Source organism: Tupaia chinensis, unplaced genomic scaffold, assembly GCF_000334495.1.
Source record: "Tupaia chinensis unplaced genomic scaffold, TupChi_1.0 Scaffold000528_1, whole genome shotgun sequence".
Lineage (NCBI taxonomy): Eukaryota > Metazoa > Chordata > Mammalia > Scandentia > Tupaiidae > Tupaia > Tupaia belangeri.
The window spans coordinates 3,043,200-3,057,222 of NW_006160041.1; the positions used below are offsets into that span (position 1 = coordinate 3,043,200).

At 43.0% G+C, this 14,023-nt stretch overlaps 1 protein-coding gene across 10 annotated transcripts in view; it reads left to right on the forward strand.

Annotated features, from left to right (window-relative positions):
• NRXN3 (neurexin 3) overlaps nt 1-14,023 on the forward strand; it is a 1,829,483-nt gene that overhangs the window by 70,139 nt on the left and 1,745,321 nt on the right. For all 10 annotated transcript variants that reach the window (XM_027775177.1, XM_006157103.3, XM_006157094.3 and 7 more), the window contains exon 2: nt 7,713-9,091. In XM_027775177.1, coding sequence (XP_027630978.1) covers nt 8,383-9,091 — 709 coding nt within the window. In that variant the 5' untranslated portion in view covers nt 7,713-8,382. The remainder of the gene's footprint in view (nt 1-7,712; nt 9,092-14,023) is intronic.

The following is a 14,023-nucleotide window of genomic DNA, read 5'->3' on the forward strand; positions in this document are numbered from 1 at the left end:
AGAGAGAGAGAGAGAGAGAGAGAGAGAGAGAAATCTCCCCCAGAGGGGTGGCCATGCTGCAATCCCTTCTCTTCCATTCTACTCTCAGGATTTGGGGAATGCATGCCATGAGTCTGGTGTGATTCTCAAACTGCTAGGTCCGGAACTTAAACCATGCAGCCTGCCTGGTATATGAGATCCAGTGTCTCAACCTTCACAGCACCTGCTGGTCTCTAAAGTTGGTTTTTATTGAAGGATTACATTGTATAACTTTTCACTTAACTCTGTCAAATTTTGTCCTTTTAGACATAGACTATTATTTACATTTACCCTGAACTCTTGGGATTCCTAAAGGCATTCTTACAAACTCTCTGTCAGTTCCTCTGTGACTATGACCAATGCACCCTTTCTGTTTTCATTCCAAGCTCTTGATGAAAATGAAGACTGGGAAAGGGTCTGACCTTCTACCCAAATCTGCTTCTCAATGGGTCCACACCCCTGCATGATGATCCGTAGCCAACAACAAATCTTCTTGGTTCTATTCACCTTATGGTCTTCGGATCATGAGAAGCTTTTCCTAAAGTTTGTCTGAAATCCATATGTTAACTCCTGTATATTTCTAGTAAAATAGATTAGTATTCTTGACAGAAAAGGAATTTCAGGTTAGCCTAACTTGACCACTTAGTTCTTATGAAAAGTTTATTTTTAAGTGAAATGAAATCATGTTATGGCATGTCTTGTCTCTCCCCATCTTGGTCCTCCTTTTTCTATCCAGTAGAAACAAATACCTTTTGTTTTATCTGACCATTTGATAGACTACAGTGGGCCTGGCATACCTATGGCAGGGTTAATATGGCAGCTGAGTTTAAAAGATTTCAGGGGAAGAAGATTTCAGGGGGAGAAGAAAATATGGGAGGCAGTGGATGTTTTTAGACATAACAAATTGTGAAAGAGAGAAATCGTGGATGGAGTAGATTAGGATGAGAGAAGGACCAGTACATATTTGTCCTTGTTTTTCTAGATGAGAGGTTACTTTTGACTTGGAATATAACTAGGGGTTTCCAGCTTACATATAAAAAACAGCAATAATTTTCTTGAAAACTCTTTTTCAGATGACATCATAAAAATAAGTTAACATGTATTATATGCCAGGAAATATATTAAGTGGGTTTTATTGAAATACAGTGTACATATAGAAAAACTCTATATCGTAAGTGTTCAATCCATTCCACGCACTTTCACAATCTGAGCACACTGCAACAGAGGGAGAAGTGGAATTCCTTTACCCTCTTCACTCTCTTCCAGTCATTAACCATGATTCTGACATTTAACAGCTCAGAATACTTTGGCCTCTTTGTGTGCTTCACATAAGTGGAACACACACAATATGTATCCTTCTGTGTCTTATTTTGCTCAGTGTTATGTTTGTGAAGTCATCCATGTTTCTGTCTGGAGATGAAGACCAGTCATTCTCAAAGCTGTATGGTATTTTGCATCAGTAAGCTATAACATATTTATCCATTCTATTGCCAATGGATATTTGGTGATTTTTCTAGGTTTGGGTTGTTATCAATAGGGTTTCTATAAACAGTTTCATGTATGTCTTTGGTTGGACATACATAAGCACTTTGGCTGATTTAGATTCAGGAAGGGAACACTGAAGTCATGGGATAAAAATGTTCAGTGTTAGAGGCCAGCAGGTGGTGTAGTGGTTAAGGCACTGGAATCCCACATGGTCAACTGCGGTTCAAGTCCTGGACCCTATTTCTCAAAATTCACACTGTGTGTGTGTGTGTACATGTCCAAAATCCCAGGAGGAGAATGGAAGATTAGCTTGGCAATTCCCCTTTCAGGGGTGATTTCTCACTTTTTCTCTATCTCTCTGGCTAGTACACACACCCTATAGCAAAAAATTTCTCTAAAAAGAAAAAAAAATGTTTAGCTTTAGTGGATATTGCCAACACAATTTTCCCAAAGTAGTTGTACTGCCATACATTTTAAAATTTAATAAAGTTCAAAACCACCCTATGGGATAGGTATTATCATTCCTATCTTTTTGTTTTTGTTTTGTTTTTAATGAACAAAGACTCAAGAGGGTTGCCCAAGGTTAATTAGCTACAGTAACAAGAGTCTGAGTTTAAATCCAGCTGTACTTGACTCCAAAGTCCATATTCTTCATCACTACCTTGAACTGTTTTCAGGTCTCAGAGAGGATCTATGTCTTTAGTTCACTGAGTGTGTGAAGCTGTTCTAATGGTATGGTGTCAGGAGGGGCATAGTTTAGTTGAGGGAGCACATTTCTGAGGCTGTTGTGTGAGAACAAGCCTCCGTCTACTTCCAGTGCACCTAGACAGGGAAGAGGCATGCCCACATCCAGGACCTCTGCCCAAGAACTTGGGCAGGTGGGGGGCATGGAGCATTGATGGTGAGGATGGGTAGGACCTGAGTCTTATGTTACAGGGAGTTCTTCCTGGTATGGGTGGTCATATGAGTTGGAAGCATTGTTGATTTATTAGTAGCAAGTTTTTGATAGTTCAATATTAGGAATGTATTAGTTAGGACTCTTGGTCATAACTCATTTGAAACTTACTTTTTGGTTCATGTAATGGATGTTTCAGAATTCTTTGGGCTTCAGGTCTGACTGGATTTAGGTGTTGGAACATCACTAGAAATCTGTTTTTATCTATATCTTAGTTCTACTTTCTTTGTTGTTGTCATCTTCATTTTTAAACAAGGTCATCTTCAGTAGTAATAATGTTATTTGTTGCCAAGTTTGGATTTTAATCGTTTTATGATATGGTAAGAAGAAAGAGGATTCTTCTGCCAGTAATTTCAGTAAAAGTCACTCATCAACTTTAACTCAGTTTGTGTGACAGGCTCATCCCTGAACTGATCACTGTGGCCAGGAGCTTGGGATGCCCTGGTGGCTAAAATGAATCACATAAACTGGGATTGGAATAAACCTCATTGAATGACATAGACTGAAACTGATGGTAAAAGTCATTTACCTATAAAGTGGGGTGAGAAGTGCAGTGAATCAAGGTGGAGAAGGGGAAAAAAGCCAACAAGATCCATTAGGGGGATTTCTCAGTCTTGGTGAGCAGCTTAAGAGGGAAGCTAATGAAAAATTCTAGAGGAAAAACTAGCAAGCTTAACTCAGGGCCTGTGGCATGCCAGCAGGGCTGGGCACAGGACAGTCAACCTCATGCCTTCCCACATGAGTCCTGCTTCTAGGCACAGTCGACTTTCTCTTGAGTCTGTATCAAGCTCAGCTAAAACCCTGGGGCAGTTAAAATAGAGAGGAAAGGAGTTGGTAAAAGGGGTGGAGGGAAGGCAAATGGCAGCCTGCTCTTCTGATCTAGCTATGTGGCAAATACCCACATGTCAGAGTCGTGCGAGGCCCCCTACCTCCTGAGCAGCCGGATTCTGAGACATTTGCAAAGATGTAAACCCCACATAAAAAGTGTGCCATTCGATAATTATGCAAATTAGCTGGCAATTAGATAATGTCACTCACTTTCTTTCTCCTGCTTATTCCCACACAACGGATACGTGTTTTGAGCCTCTACACTAGCCTGGGCCCTCTGTGTAGAAACCAGAGCCAACCACCTATTCTGTGGCTGCCCATGCTCTCCTATGACTCCAGAGAGGGTGGCAGTCGTCTCACCAGGTGAAGAGGGTTCCCTGCCTCTCACATTCCCATTTCTTGAGCCTGACATGCTCCACATGTGGGTTAAAGGAGGCCAAAGGATAAATATGAGGGAAGCTAGCTGGAGGTCTCTGATATTTATTTATTTAATGATAGTGCATGTGTACATGTTCATGAGAGAGACAGAGAGAGAAACATCCTCAACAGGATCCAGCCCTTTGACCAGCACTCTTGACCCTTTCCCCAGCTCACCCACTCATCATGATTCTGGGTGCCTTCTCATGTTCTATAGGCTGATCAGGGAATGGAACCCACAGTTGGCCATATGGCCTCCAACCTTCCTGGACACTTGTACTATTGTGCCCCAGTGGCTGGGCTGGGCTGTGGTTTTTAGTATAAAGTCATCTCTAGATTTTGTCCATTTTAGCAATTTCTCAGAGGCTATGAAAATGTCTACAATCCAACAAAGGAGTAGAAAGGCTTTTGGAGAAAATGTGGGTAGATAATAGGTTGCCAAGTATGAATAAACTCAATTCTTTTTTTTCTTTCTTTTTTTTTGGAGAGGTTTTGCTATAGGGCATGTGTACTTGCCAGAAATACAGAGAGAGACAGAGAGACAGGAAGTGAGAAATCACCCCCCCCAGGGGGGATTGCCACACCATAGTCCCTTCTCCTCCATTCTCTTCTTGGGATCTTGGGCATGCATGCACACTTGCCTGGCATGAGTTTAAGCCACCGGGTCCGGGACTCAAACCGCGGTAGACTACATGGGAGCCCAGTGACATAGCCATTACACTAACTGTTGGTCCCAATAAACTCAATTCTAATGTTACCACTTCTGAAATGAGATTTTTATCTATTGCCTATGGGAAAGCAAGCTTGGTTTTCCTCATTCAGCCTTTTAGTTCCCCACAACTTAGGGCAGGAGAATATTGGTATCTCCAATGGCAATATGGTCTGACTGGAGTGGAAGGGTGAGTCTGAAGAGAAATTCTCAGTCAGGCAGTATAGAGAGGCCATTCTGAAGCAGGCTAGATAAACTCCTATGATCATCTCTCCTGGATGGATGTTCTTGGGTAATAGAATTCTTAATTCATGGATTTCCCCAGATCCTAAGCATATGCTTCTTTGTCCTTTGGGCAAATACTCTTCTCAGGTATTTACACTGCTAATTCTATCAGCCTCTTTCCAGTCTTTTCTTATACCCCACCTTCTCAAATACTCTAGTGTGTAGTATTTGTCTATTTCTATGGTATAAACACTTCTAATGTAGTTGATTTCATGATACCAAAGTGATATCAACCAGCTCAGAAATTCCTGAACTTTTGGCAGTTGACTATCACAAGCGTGTGAGAGCTGGCACCAGCACAGTCCTTCATCCATTTTCAGCCAAGCATCCCATGCATCACTTGTACCCATGCCACAAGTTAGGACACACTGCTTGCAAAAGACTTTTTATATAACAAAGGATTCCTTAATGATAGATTTAACCAGCTTCTTACTGGTTGGGTTTACTGGGAATGAGTGTTTGTTCCTGGTTAAGAGAGAGTATCTTTTGCTTTAAAGCAAGGATAGTAAGTAGCTTTTCTGATGTGGTCATCATAAAAATAGTGAATGAAAATGTTCTGATAGAGACCATGAAACATGATCAGATATGTGGAGGAATAAGCAGCCACTTGCACAGCTCTTGGAAATGACACTCACTCTTGTGTCTGAACAGAGAACTCTCCACCTTATGGGCCACAGTCTGTCCTCAGAAACCAGATCACTATCTTGATGGGATGATGGTGCATTTCTAACCATTATAAAACACATATGTAATATGTATATTCCAGGTCTGTGGCATTTCATAACTATTCAATTGTTATTCAGTTTACACAGTTTTTTTTTTTTTTTTTTTTTTTTTTTGCCAGAAGGCATATGCACATGCTGAAGAGAAAGAGAGAGAGGGTGAGAGAGAGAAAGAGAGAAGGCACCCTATGGTATGGTCATGCTGCAATCCTTTCTCCTCCATTTCTTCCTCCTTTTGGTATTTTGGGCATGCACACATGCTGGTGTGTTTTCTCAAGCTACCTGGTCTGGGACTCAAACCACATGATCAGCCATGGGGGATTCAGCTGCCTTAACAATCAGGCCACAGGCTGGTCCCAGTTTAGAGCTTTTATAATTTTTAAAAACACAGTCATCCCACTGACATGCAGGGCATTCCCTTTTGAAAAAGCAATGTAATACACTGTAAAGTTATATGCAATCCAGTGTATTATAAACAAGATTATGATGATAATAAAAAATTAAAAAAGACAAAACAGTCATCCCTCTTATATCTGCAGAGGATACATTCCAAGGCTCCCAGTGGATGCCTGAAACCATGAACAGTACTAAACTGTATACACACACACACACACACACACACACACACACTAGGTTTTTTCCTAAATTTAGGAAAACTTAGGAATACATTTATCATAAGTATGTATGACAAAGCTACTTATGATGAAGTTTAATTTATATGTTGGGAACAGTAAGAGGTTAACAACCAGAAGATAGAATTAAAATAATTTACTATAATAAAAGTTGCGTGAGTGTGGTCTCCCTTTCTCTTTGTCTCTCTCTCGAAATATCTTGTACCTTTCTTCTCATGATGATGTGAAATGATAAAATGCCTAGAATGAGGAGGAAGTGAGGTGAGTGACAGAGGTATTGACACCGTATTAGGCTACTATTATTGTCCTTCTGATGCTATTTCAGAAGGAGGATCAACTGCTTTGGGTGATGCTGGGTCATTGAGCCATGAAGACCTATGAAAAATTTATCTCCTTTTTTTATTGTTACAGGGTGTATGTGCTTATGCACATGCAAGAGAGAGGAAGAGAGAGAACAAACTACCTAGTGGGGTGTGGTCATGTTGTAACCCTTTTTCCTTCATTTCTTCATCCCATCAAGATCCTGGGCACACACACAATGCTCAGAATGTTTTTCAAGCCGGCAGGGCTGGGACTCAAACCACAGTTGCTCATGTGAGATCTGGTTCCCTATGCACAGGTCTTAATAGCTGTGCTATGGGGCCAGTCCAGATCCATGACAGTTTTCTAGACCATGGTTGATTGTGGGTAACTGAAACCACAGAAAGAGAAACCATGGATAAGGAGGGAGTACACAGTATTTGTATTTTTTTATATTCCCTCACTTCTTAGAAATACACACACTCACACATACACAGACACTTACTAACGCCCCTCCTCCCATCCCTTCTCATTTCAGAAATAAGCCAGAAAGAAAAACTTAGTGTTTATTGATCACCTACTATATATAAAACCCAAACTAGGTTCTTTTCTTGATTCATTTAATCCTTACCTCAATCTTGGAAAGTGGCTATGATTTATTCTGCAAATGAGAAAACAGAAGCTCAAACAGGTTAAAATTTTTTCTCATAGTTCCACATACAGGAATTAAGATTAAAATTTAAATTTTTTATTTTTAAATCCTAAAGCACATATTTTTCTGTAAGACCTTTTCCCCATTATTTAGTAAGAAGTGAGAGTTGTTTTGCTTATTACTCACCTTCTAACTTATTTTCACTGATTGTTATAAATATTTCTTAAAAAAATTTAAGGGTAAGAATCTATTTTAGGCCTCTTACACCCAAGCAGCAGGTTGTCAACATGAAAAAGAAAAACCTAAAGAAAAAAAAAAAAGCCTTTTAATAGATAAATAAGTAAAAATTATGTGTGGGTTATTTAAGTCTGTAAAATGTTAGTGGTTATCTTAAACAAAAATTTTGGCTGTGTGATCCTGTGGCATGAATATATTATAAAAATGTGCTGACACAGCATTGGGGATTTCGCTCTGTTTTTGCCTATGCAAAACATCTTAGGAAATGGGCTCAGGGTCCCACAGTGGCTCTGGAAGAACCCAGACCCTTCTTCCTGTTTGAAACACTCTGGGAAGAGTGCTCGAGGCATCACAAGAATAGCCTAGCTCGAAGCTGGAGAAGTCAGCCCTCTATCAGTACTGGTGAAATAGGATGCAGTGTTTTCCTAACATGTGACCCTAATCTTCTCCTTCTGTTCTTTTCTCCTCACAGGTGTTTCCTCTGGAGTCTCGGGTGGCAGGTTGTAGGCAAGACTGCCTCTGACCGGCACCATGAAGCCTGAGCCTGCTTCCGCTCTGCCCTGGACACTGCTCTGCCTGAGCACTCAGCTCCTCATCACCTCCCTCCCTGTGGCCCACTGCTGCTAGGAGGTAGACCTGCAGGACTGGTCCTTTGCCTGTTTCTACCTTTCACCTGGCTCACCTTACTGTTAGCTCTGCCTTCATCACGGCACCCCCAGCCCCAGCCCTCTCCCCGGCCTTCCTGGCTGGGGTGTGTGGGGGTCTGTTGGGAGGAGTGCATTGCTGAAAGCTTCCTCCCGCCTTTGTGCACTTTATCCTCCTTGAATCAAGGCCTCCGGATCCACATGGATAGCTGAGATCTTTTCTTGGAGAAGGACACAGTCCTCTTCACTCCAGTCCTCAATTTCCCCACCTGATTGCCCTCCTCTTCTGTTGCCGCTGCCTCCCTATTGCATCTCTTGCCCGTGGGCCCATCTGAACCTGTCTTATTTGCTTTCCTCCTTCCTCACCATCTTGATATTTGTGTGTGTATCTCCTTTCCCTTGTGTGCTCTCTGTGCCCCCACTTCTGTCCTGTCTTCTTCTGCCTAAGGGCTATTCCCTGATCTGCCTGTTTCTCTGGGCCCTGTCCCAGCAGCCACGATGAGCTTCACTTTCCACTCGGTTTTCTTCACCCTGAAGGCGAGCGTCCTGCTGGGGTCTCTGCTGGGGCTCTGCTTGGGCCTTGAGTTCATGGGCCTCCCTAACCAGTGGGCCCGCTACCTCCGTTGGGACGCCAGCACGCGCAGTGAGCTGAGTTTCCAGTTCAAGACCAATGTCTCCACTGGGCTGCTGCTCTACCTGGATGATGGTGGCGTCTGTGACTTCCTCTGCCTCTCTCTGGTGGATGGCCGAGTTCAGCTCCGCTTCAGCATGGACTGCGCTGAGACTGCTGTGTTGTCCAACAAACAGGTGAACGACAGCAGCTGGCACTTCCTCATGGTGAGACGTGATCACCTGCGCACAGTGCTGGTTCTTGATGGTGAGGGACAGTCCGGTGAGCTGCAGCCCCAGCGGCCCTACATGGATGTGGTCAGTGACTTGTTCCTTGGTGGAGTCCCTGCTGACATTCGACCTTCTGCCCTGACCCTTGATGGAGTACAGGCCATGCCCGGTTTCAAGGGATTAATCCTGGATCTCAAGTATGGCAACTCGGAGCCTCGGCTTCTGGGGAGCCAGGGCATCCAGGTGGATGCTGAGGGACCCTGTGGTGAGCTTCCTTGTGAGAATGGTGGGATCTGCTTTCTCCTGGATGGCCACCCCACCTGTGACTGTTCCACCACTGGCTATAGTGGCAAGCTCTGCTCAGAAGGTAAGACCCTTTCCCCAATGCTCTCTTGTTAGAGACCCTCCCTTCCCCACACTAAACTGGGGGATGGCTGGGACTCCTAATAGAAACCAGTTCCATACTGAAGTACATCTTCAGCTGTGTGCTAGATAATTAGGCCCCTTTCCCTGAGGAGGCAGTGGCAATCCTTCACTTGCTCTCAATGGAAAATCATATTAGATCTCAGCAGAGAGAATCCTGGCTACTTGACCCTGGACCCTGTGCTCAACTCAGAGGGCAAGAGGGAGTAGACTGCAGAGTCTGTGCCCCAGCTCGGCTCCTTCCACTGGGGCACAGTGCAGTGAGTCATCGCAGAGCAAGAACACAGAAATTGGCAGAGTGGCTATCTCTGTCCCTCCTGACCCCTTGGGACTTATATCCTTAGTGATGCATGGGAAACTCTGTCACTTCCTCCTTATAACCCCTAGTTCAAGGAATAACTGTGCTAGAAATGAAGGTGGACTGCAGGGTACATGATGGGCCCTGCTGTAAACCTAGTTCTTCCACTGTGCCTCTTCTCCGAAGTGCCCCAGAAGTGTCTAGAGGGTCGATGAGGCCTCTGGGTTATGTCCTTCTCCTCTCTGTATTCTAACAATGAGCATTTACTAAATGAGGTGATTCTTTAGATAATGGTTCCCTCTTCTTTCTTTTGTAAATATTGGGAACCATACAAGCAGGCCCAGAGAGTGACAGGAGCCTTATTCACTCAAGTCTCCAAGATAGTTGGCGATACTTGGCCTAACCTGGACAACCTCCCAGTTTCAACTACAGCTTCCTGGAGAGCAGAAAGGAGGTACTCCTGCCCGAGGGCAAAGGCTGGATCAATATTATTTGCTAAATTCTGTTTGGCTTTAGACCTGAGAGAAGTGGCTTAGATTTTCATTTGACAAATACTTGAAATTCAAATTCCTGGACTTACTAAAGGCTTAGACTTGGGTAGGTGGAACCGAGGAAGTGACGAAGTCTGTGACAACTCACCATATGGGTTTGTACGTTGGGAGGTTAGATGATGAGGAGGCAAGGAAGTTACATTTTCTTTGCCCTAGAATTCTTCCAGAGGTATTTTAAGTTGCTGTCCCATGCTGATTTCTTTGTGGAGGTGGCAACCTGGTGAGGATCACCTGGGCGAGTTAAAAATCTTCCAGGCTAAACTCAAGGTTACTTACAGCTGAATCTCTTGGGGTAGGGTCAAAGCATCTGTGTATTTTTAAAGCTCTCACATGATTCCAGTGTGCAAGCAAAATTAAGAGCAAACTGGGTTGGGAGAGGACAGGTAGGCATGGTCAAGTGAGTATCTCTTCACTGACTCCGGAATTTTTTCATTCAGGTAAGGCTCCACTACCTTGGGATTTGTAATAAAAGACTGACTACAAGTTTGCCTTAAAAGTTCCCAGAACAGTTCAACTCCTAAAGCTGAGCATGGTTGATGTGAACTTTAGCTCTCAGTAGATATTTAAAAATATTTTTAAAATATAAAAACAATTATTTTCACAGGTGGTGCATTTTGGAGGCTAGGATGTATCAGAAGTCTTGCTGGAGACCTTGTGGGTTGTGTAAGGCTATTGAGGGGTGGTTCCTGGGTCTCTACCTCCTCTACCTGATTGGGCATTAGAGGGGATGCCAGACATTTAGGTTGTTCTTTTCTGACTTGTTTTCTCCATTAAACCTACTGGAAAAAGGGGTGGGGAGCAGGGGTAGAAGTAACCCCAGTCCTCACACTGGGAACGTGGTTATTGACGCTTCTTCCAAGCAGGTGTCTTCTGGAGTTGACTGCTGTTCCAAAGTGTCTTGGCTTTGGAGAAAGTGCTGCCCGAAGACTCTGACATGATCACTTGTTTTCTCATTTGCCCACAGGATCTGTTCTTTTCTCAGAACTTACATTGAAAGCTGGTATTCTTCCTTTCTAGGGACCAGGGTGTTTGCAAATGTGTTGTTAACTTGCTGATTATCCCTGATTGCATTTTTGTGTTTAAAAAGAACTCATTTCCTCTGGGCAGGTTTGGATCAGCACTTTTCTGTGGGAAGAATCTCTATACTGTATATGTATACAATTTGTCTCCCCCCCTTATGTGTTTTCTAGTCTCTCAGTGGAATTTCTTTACAGCAGATTGTATGCAGTTGATTTTTAAATAGCTAAGTGCAATATGTATATTTTAATAATTGTTCTTTCTACAAGGTTTGTCTAACTGTGGATTGATATCAGCATCTGTGGAAGGCAAACACAGTGCATAACTCATTTATTCTCCTGATGGATAAATAGAGTAAATAAACTCTGTCATAACAGTAACCCCTGGCTGGCTTGGGACAGAGGAGTGGAAAGGTTGAGGTGAGAGTGGCTGATGAGGGAGGTTGATAACTTGGAGCCTGGTGATCTTGATCATTCTTTTTATGTCTAATCAATCACAGATACACATCGCAGACTATTAGAAAATATCCGTGGCCTCCACACACAGTTAATTTGGGGGACTAAGTGGGAAACACCTGTAAAATGTTAAGGGAGAAGAAAATCATAGCAGCTGCTAAGTGTCAAGCAGAGTGGCGTAAAGCAAGATAAACAGCCTAAACAAATGCCTTCCCATTTTCTTAAAGATAAAGTGGTAAAGTGGGTAGTGAGAGTGGACCCATAAGCCCTCCACTGTCTTAAATTGCACATGTCTGAACTGAAACCAGAGGCCTTATTCTCAGTGGTTGGTCCTCTGTACCAAGCACCTAATTGTCCCAATTTGCAGGCTGGACTTTGCTGTCTGATTATATGAATGCCTGCACCTGGTGTGGAAGAACTCCCTCCCTCTCCTCCCCATGTTTTAGGCGTTTAAAGATAGGGAAAAGCTAGGAGGGCTCCTGTACTCCAGATGACGTGGTTGGGGTCTGTTGGAGGTGCCTTCTACACTCCTTTAGCACTCCTGTAATGTTGCTGATGGCTTGGCCTGTCTGGATTCTAGGCTTGATGGCTTCAAAGTGTCTTCTTGCTACTCCCAGGAAGAAGGCACAGAGGGGCTAATCTCCTTTATGTGTTTTGGGCTGTTTTGATTCCCTGTCAGGTATTTTCTCAAGGTAAGATCCAGAAAACCCTGGAAGCAGTTGCTGTGGGAGAATTAGATCTAGAATTAATCCAAGAATTAATGGATGATAGTACTAACATTTTTTTTGTTTAGTGAAAGATCATTACTCTGGCTGTAGACTGAATTCTGTGGAGCTTACTTGGGAAAACTTCGTTCCAAGATTCCCAACCTAATTAATAGCTACATCGAATATTATGGCATATGATAGATGGAGAAGAGTCTGAGACTTCTAGGTGTTATGTGTGTAAATGCTTTGGTATCCCACCAGACTTGTTCAAAGTACATTTTATCTCCCTCTTCAGGAATGGTCTTGGAAGACATATGTGCAGATACACAGAATGATTTTCAAATTATGGTTTAGAATATGACTGGGCTATGGCCCAGTATTTTTGCCTATATTTTTGTTTGTTTAGCTCAGTCTGCCCTGTTATGGAGTCTGGAAGTGGTATGACTAATGAAGAGGTATCCCCAGCTCTTTCTGGAGACCAGTCCCCTCATGCATCTTGGAGAGCTTGTCATTATCTTGAAATGAGTTTAAACATCTTTATTTTAAAAACATTCTTAGTTATAAATGTGCACATATTCAATTGCTCAACAGTCTTATGGTTTTGAAAATTGATTCACTGCCAAGGTGTATACATTTTCCTGAAACTAGTACTTCATTTAGCGTGAAGTCAACCTACTGCAGGCAGGTGGGGCCAAGGTATGATGTCACAGGTTGATCTCTACTCCCAAATGTCTTGATTTATGCTTGCCTTTGCCACATATCATCTGTGTGTTTACTGTTTTAGGTTAATTCAGTGGAAAGGCATGAGGTTCTATTTCACTGGCAAAGAAAAAGTTGGTTCGTTGGTTGATATCTTTTCCTGCTAACTTGGACAGGTGCCCAGATGAGAAGCTGCTTGTCTTGAGTCTCAGCTGTTATGTTTTCAGGTGTTGGGATCCTATGGTGAATTTAGTAGTGGGTGTTAAAGATAGGGACCAGAGCCTTACTGAAGCACACTGTTGTGCGACACCCACTTGTGGTACCCCCATCCCTCTGGCTGTCTGAGACTGACATCCTACTTGGGTTGGCTTGGTTGGTGGCTTAACACCATTGTGCAACCCTCATACTCTTCCCCCAAAAGTGAACTTCGATGACTTTTCTTTCTACTGAGAATTTTGTCACTCTTTCTCCATCTCTCAAAACCAGAACTAGGATGGAATAGCATGTACTGAATGGAGACTGCTTACTCCAAGCATATACCAAGGTCCAGAGTCATCAGATGGTGTGGTTAAGGTACCAGCCATTACCCCTGCTGGATCCTCCTGTCCTGAACCCTTGTATAACTTCCCCAGTGCACACTCTGCCGCAATTGTAACATGACATCATTTCCAGTCTGTGTTAACTCTAAATGCCTGTGGGAATGAGAGGAGGCTGCTACAGAGTGGTGAGTGATCATAGTGTGGAGTCTAAAGTATAACCCCTTCCTAGTGTTTTTTATTTATTTATTTATTTTATTTATTTATTTATTTTATTTATTTATTTTTTGTGGTACAAAGTAGGTAATACTCAGCAAGGCCTTAAAACACACACAAAGGAAGGCCTGGGCTTCCCAGACTTGATTCCCCACTTCAAATTCAGACTTGAGATAGGACCAGCCCAGTCAGCCAGCAGGGGCTGTAGCTAAACCAAGACTGAATAGGGGTCTGATTGCTCCTTTTCCTCCTCTCCTCCTGATTACCAAGTGAGATTTCCTGGGTATGCTGTATGCTAAATGGTGGAGCTGCTGCCTGCTACTTGCTCCAATTATCCCTTTTTTAACTGCTGAGAGAAGAGCATTTTTTTTTTTTTTAATCTCCCACTCCCCCCCCC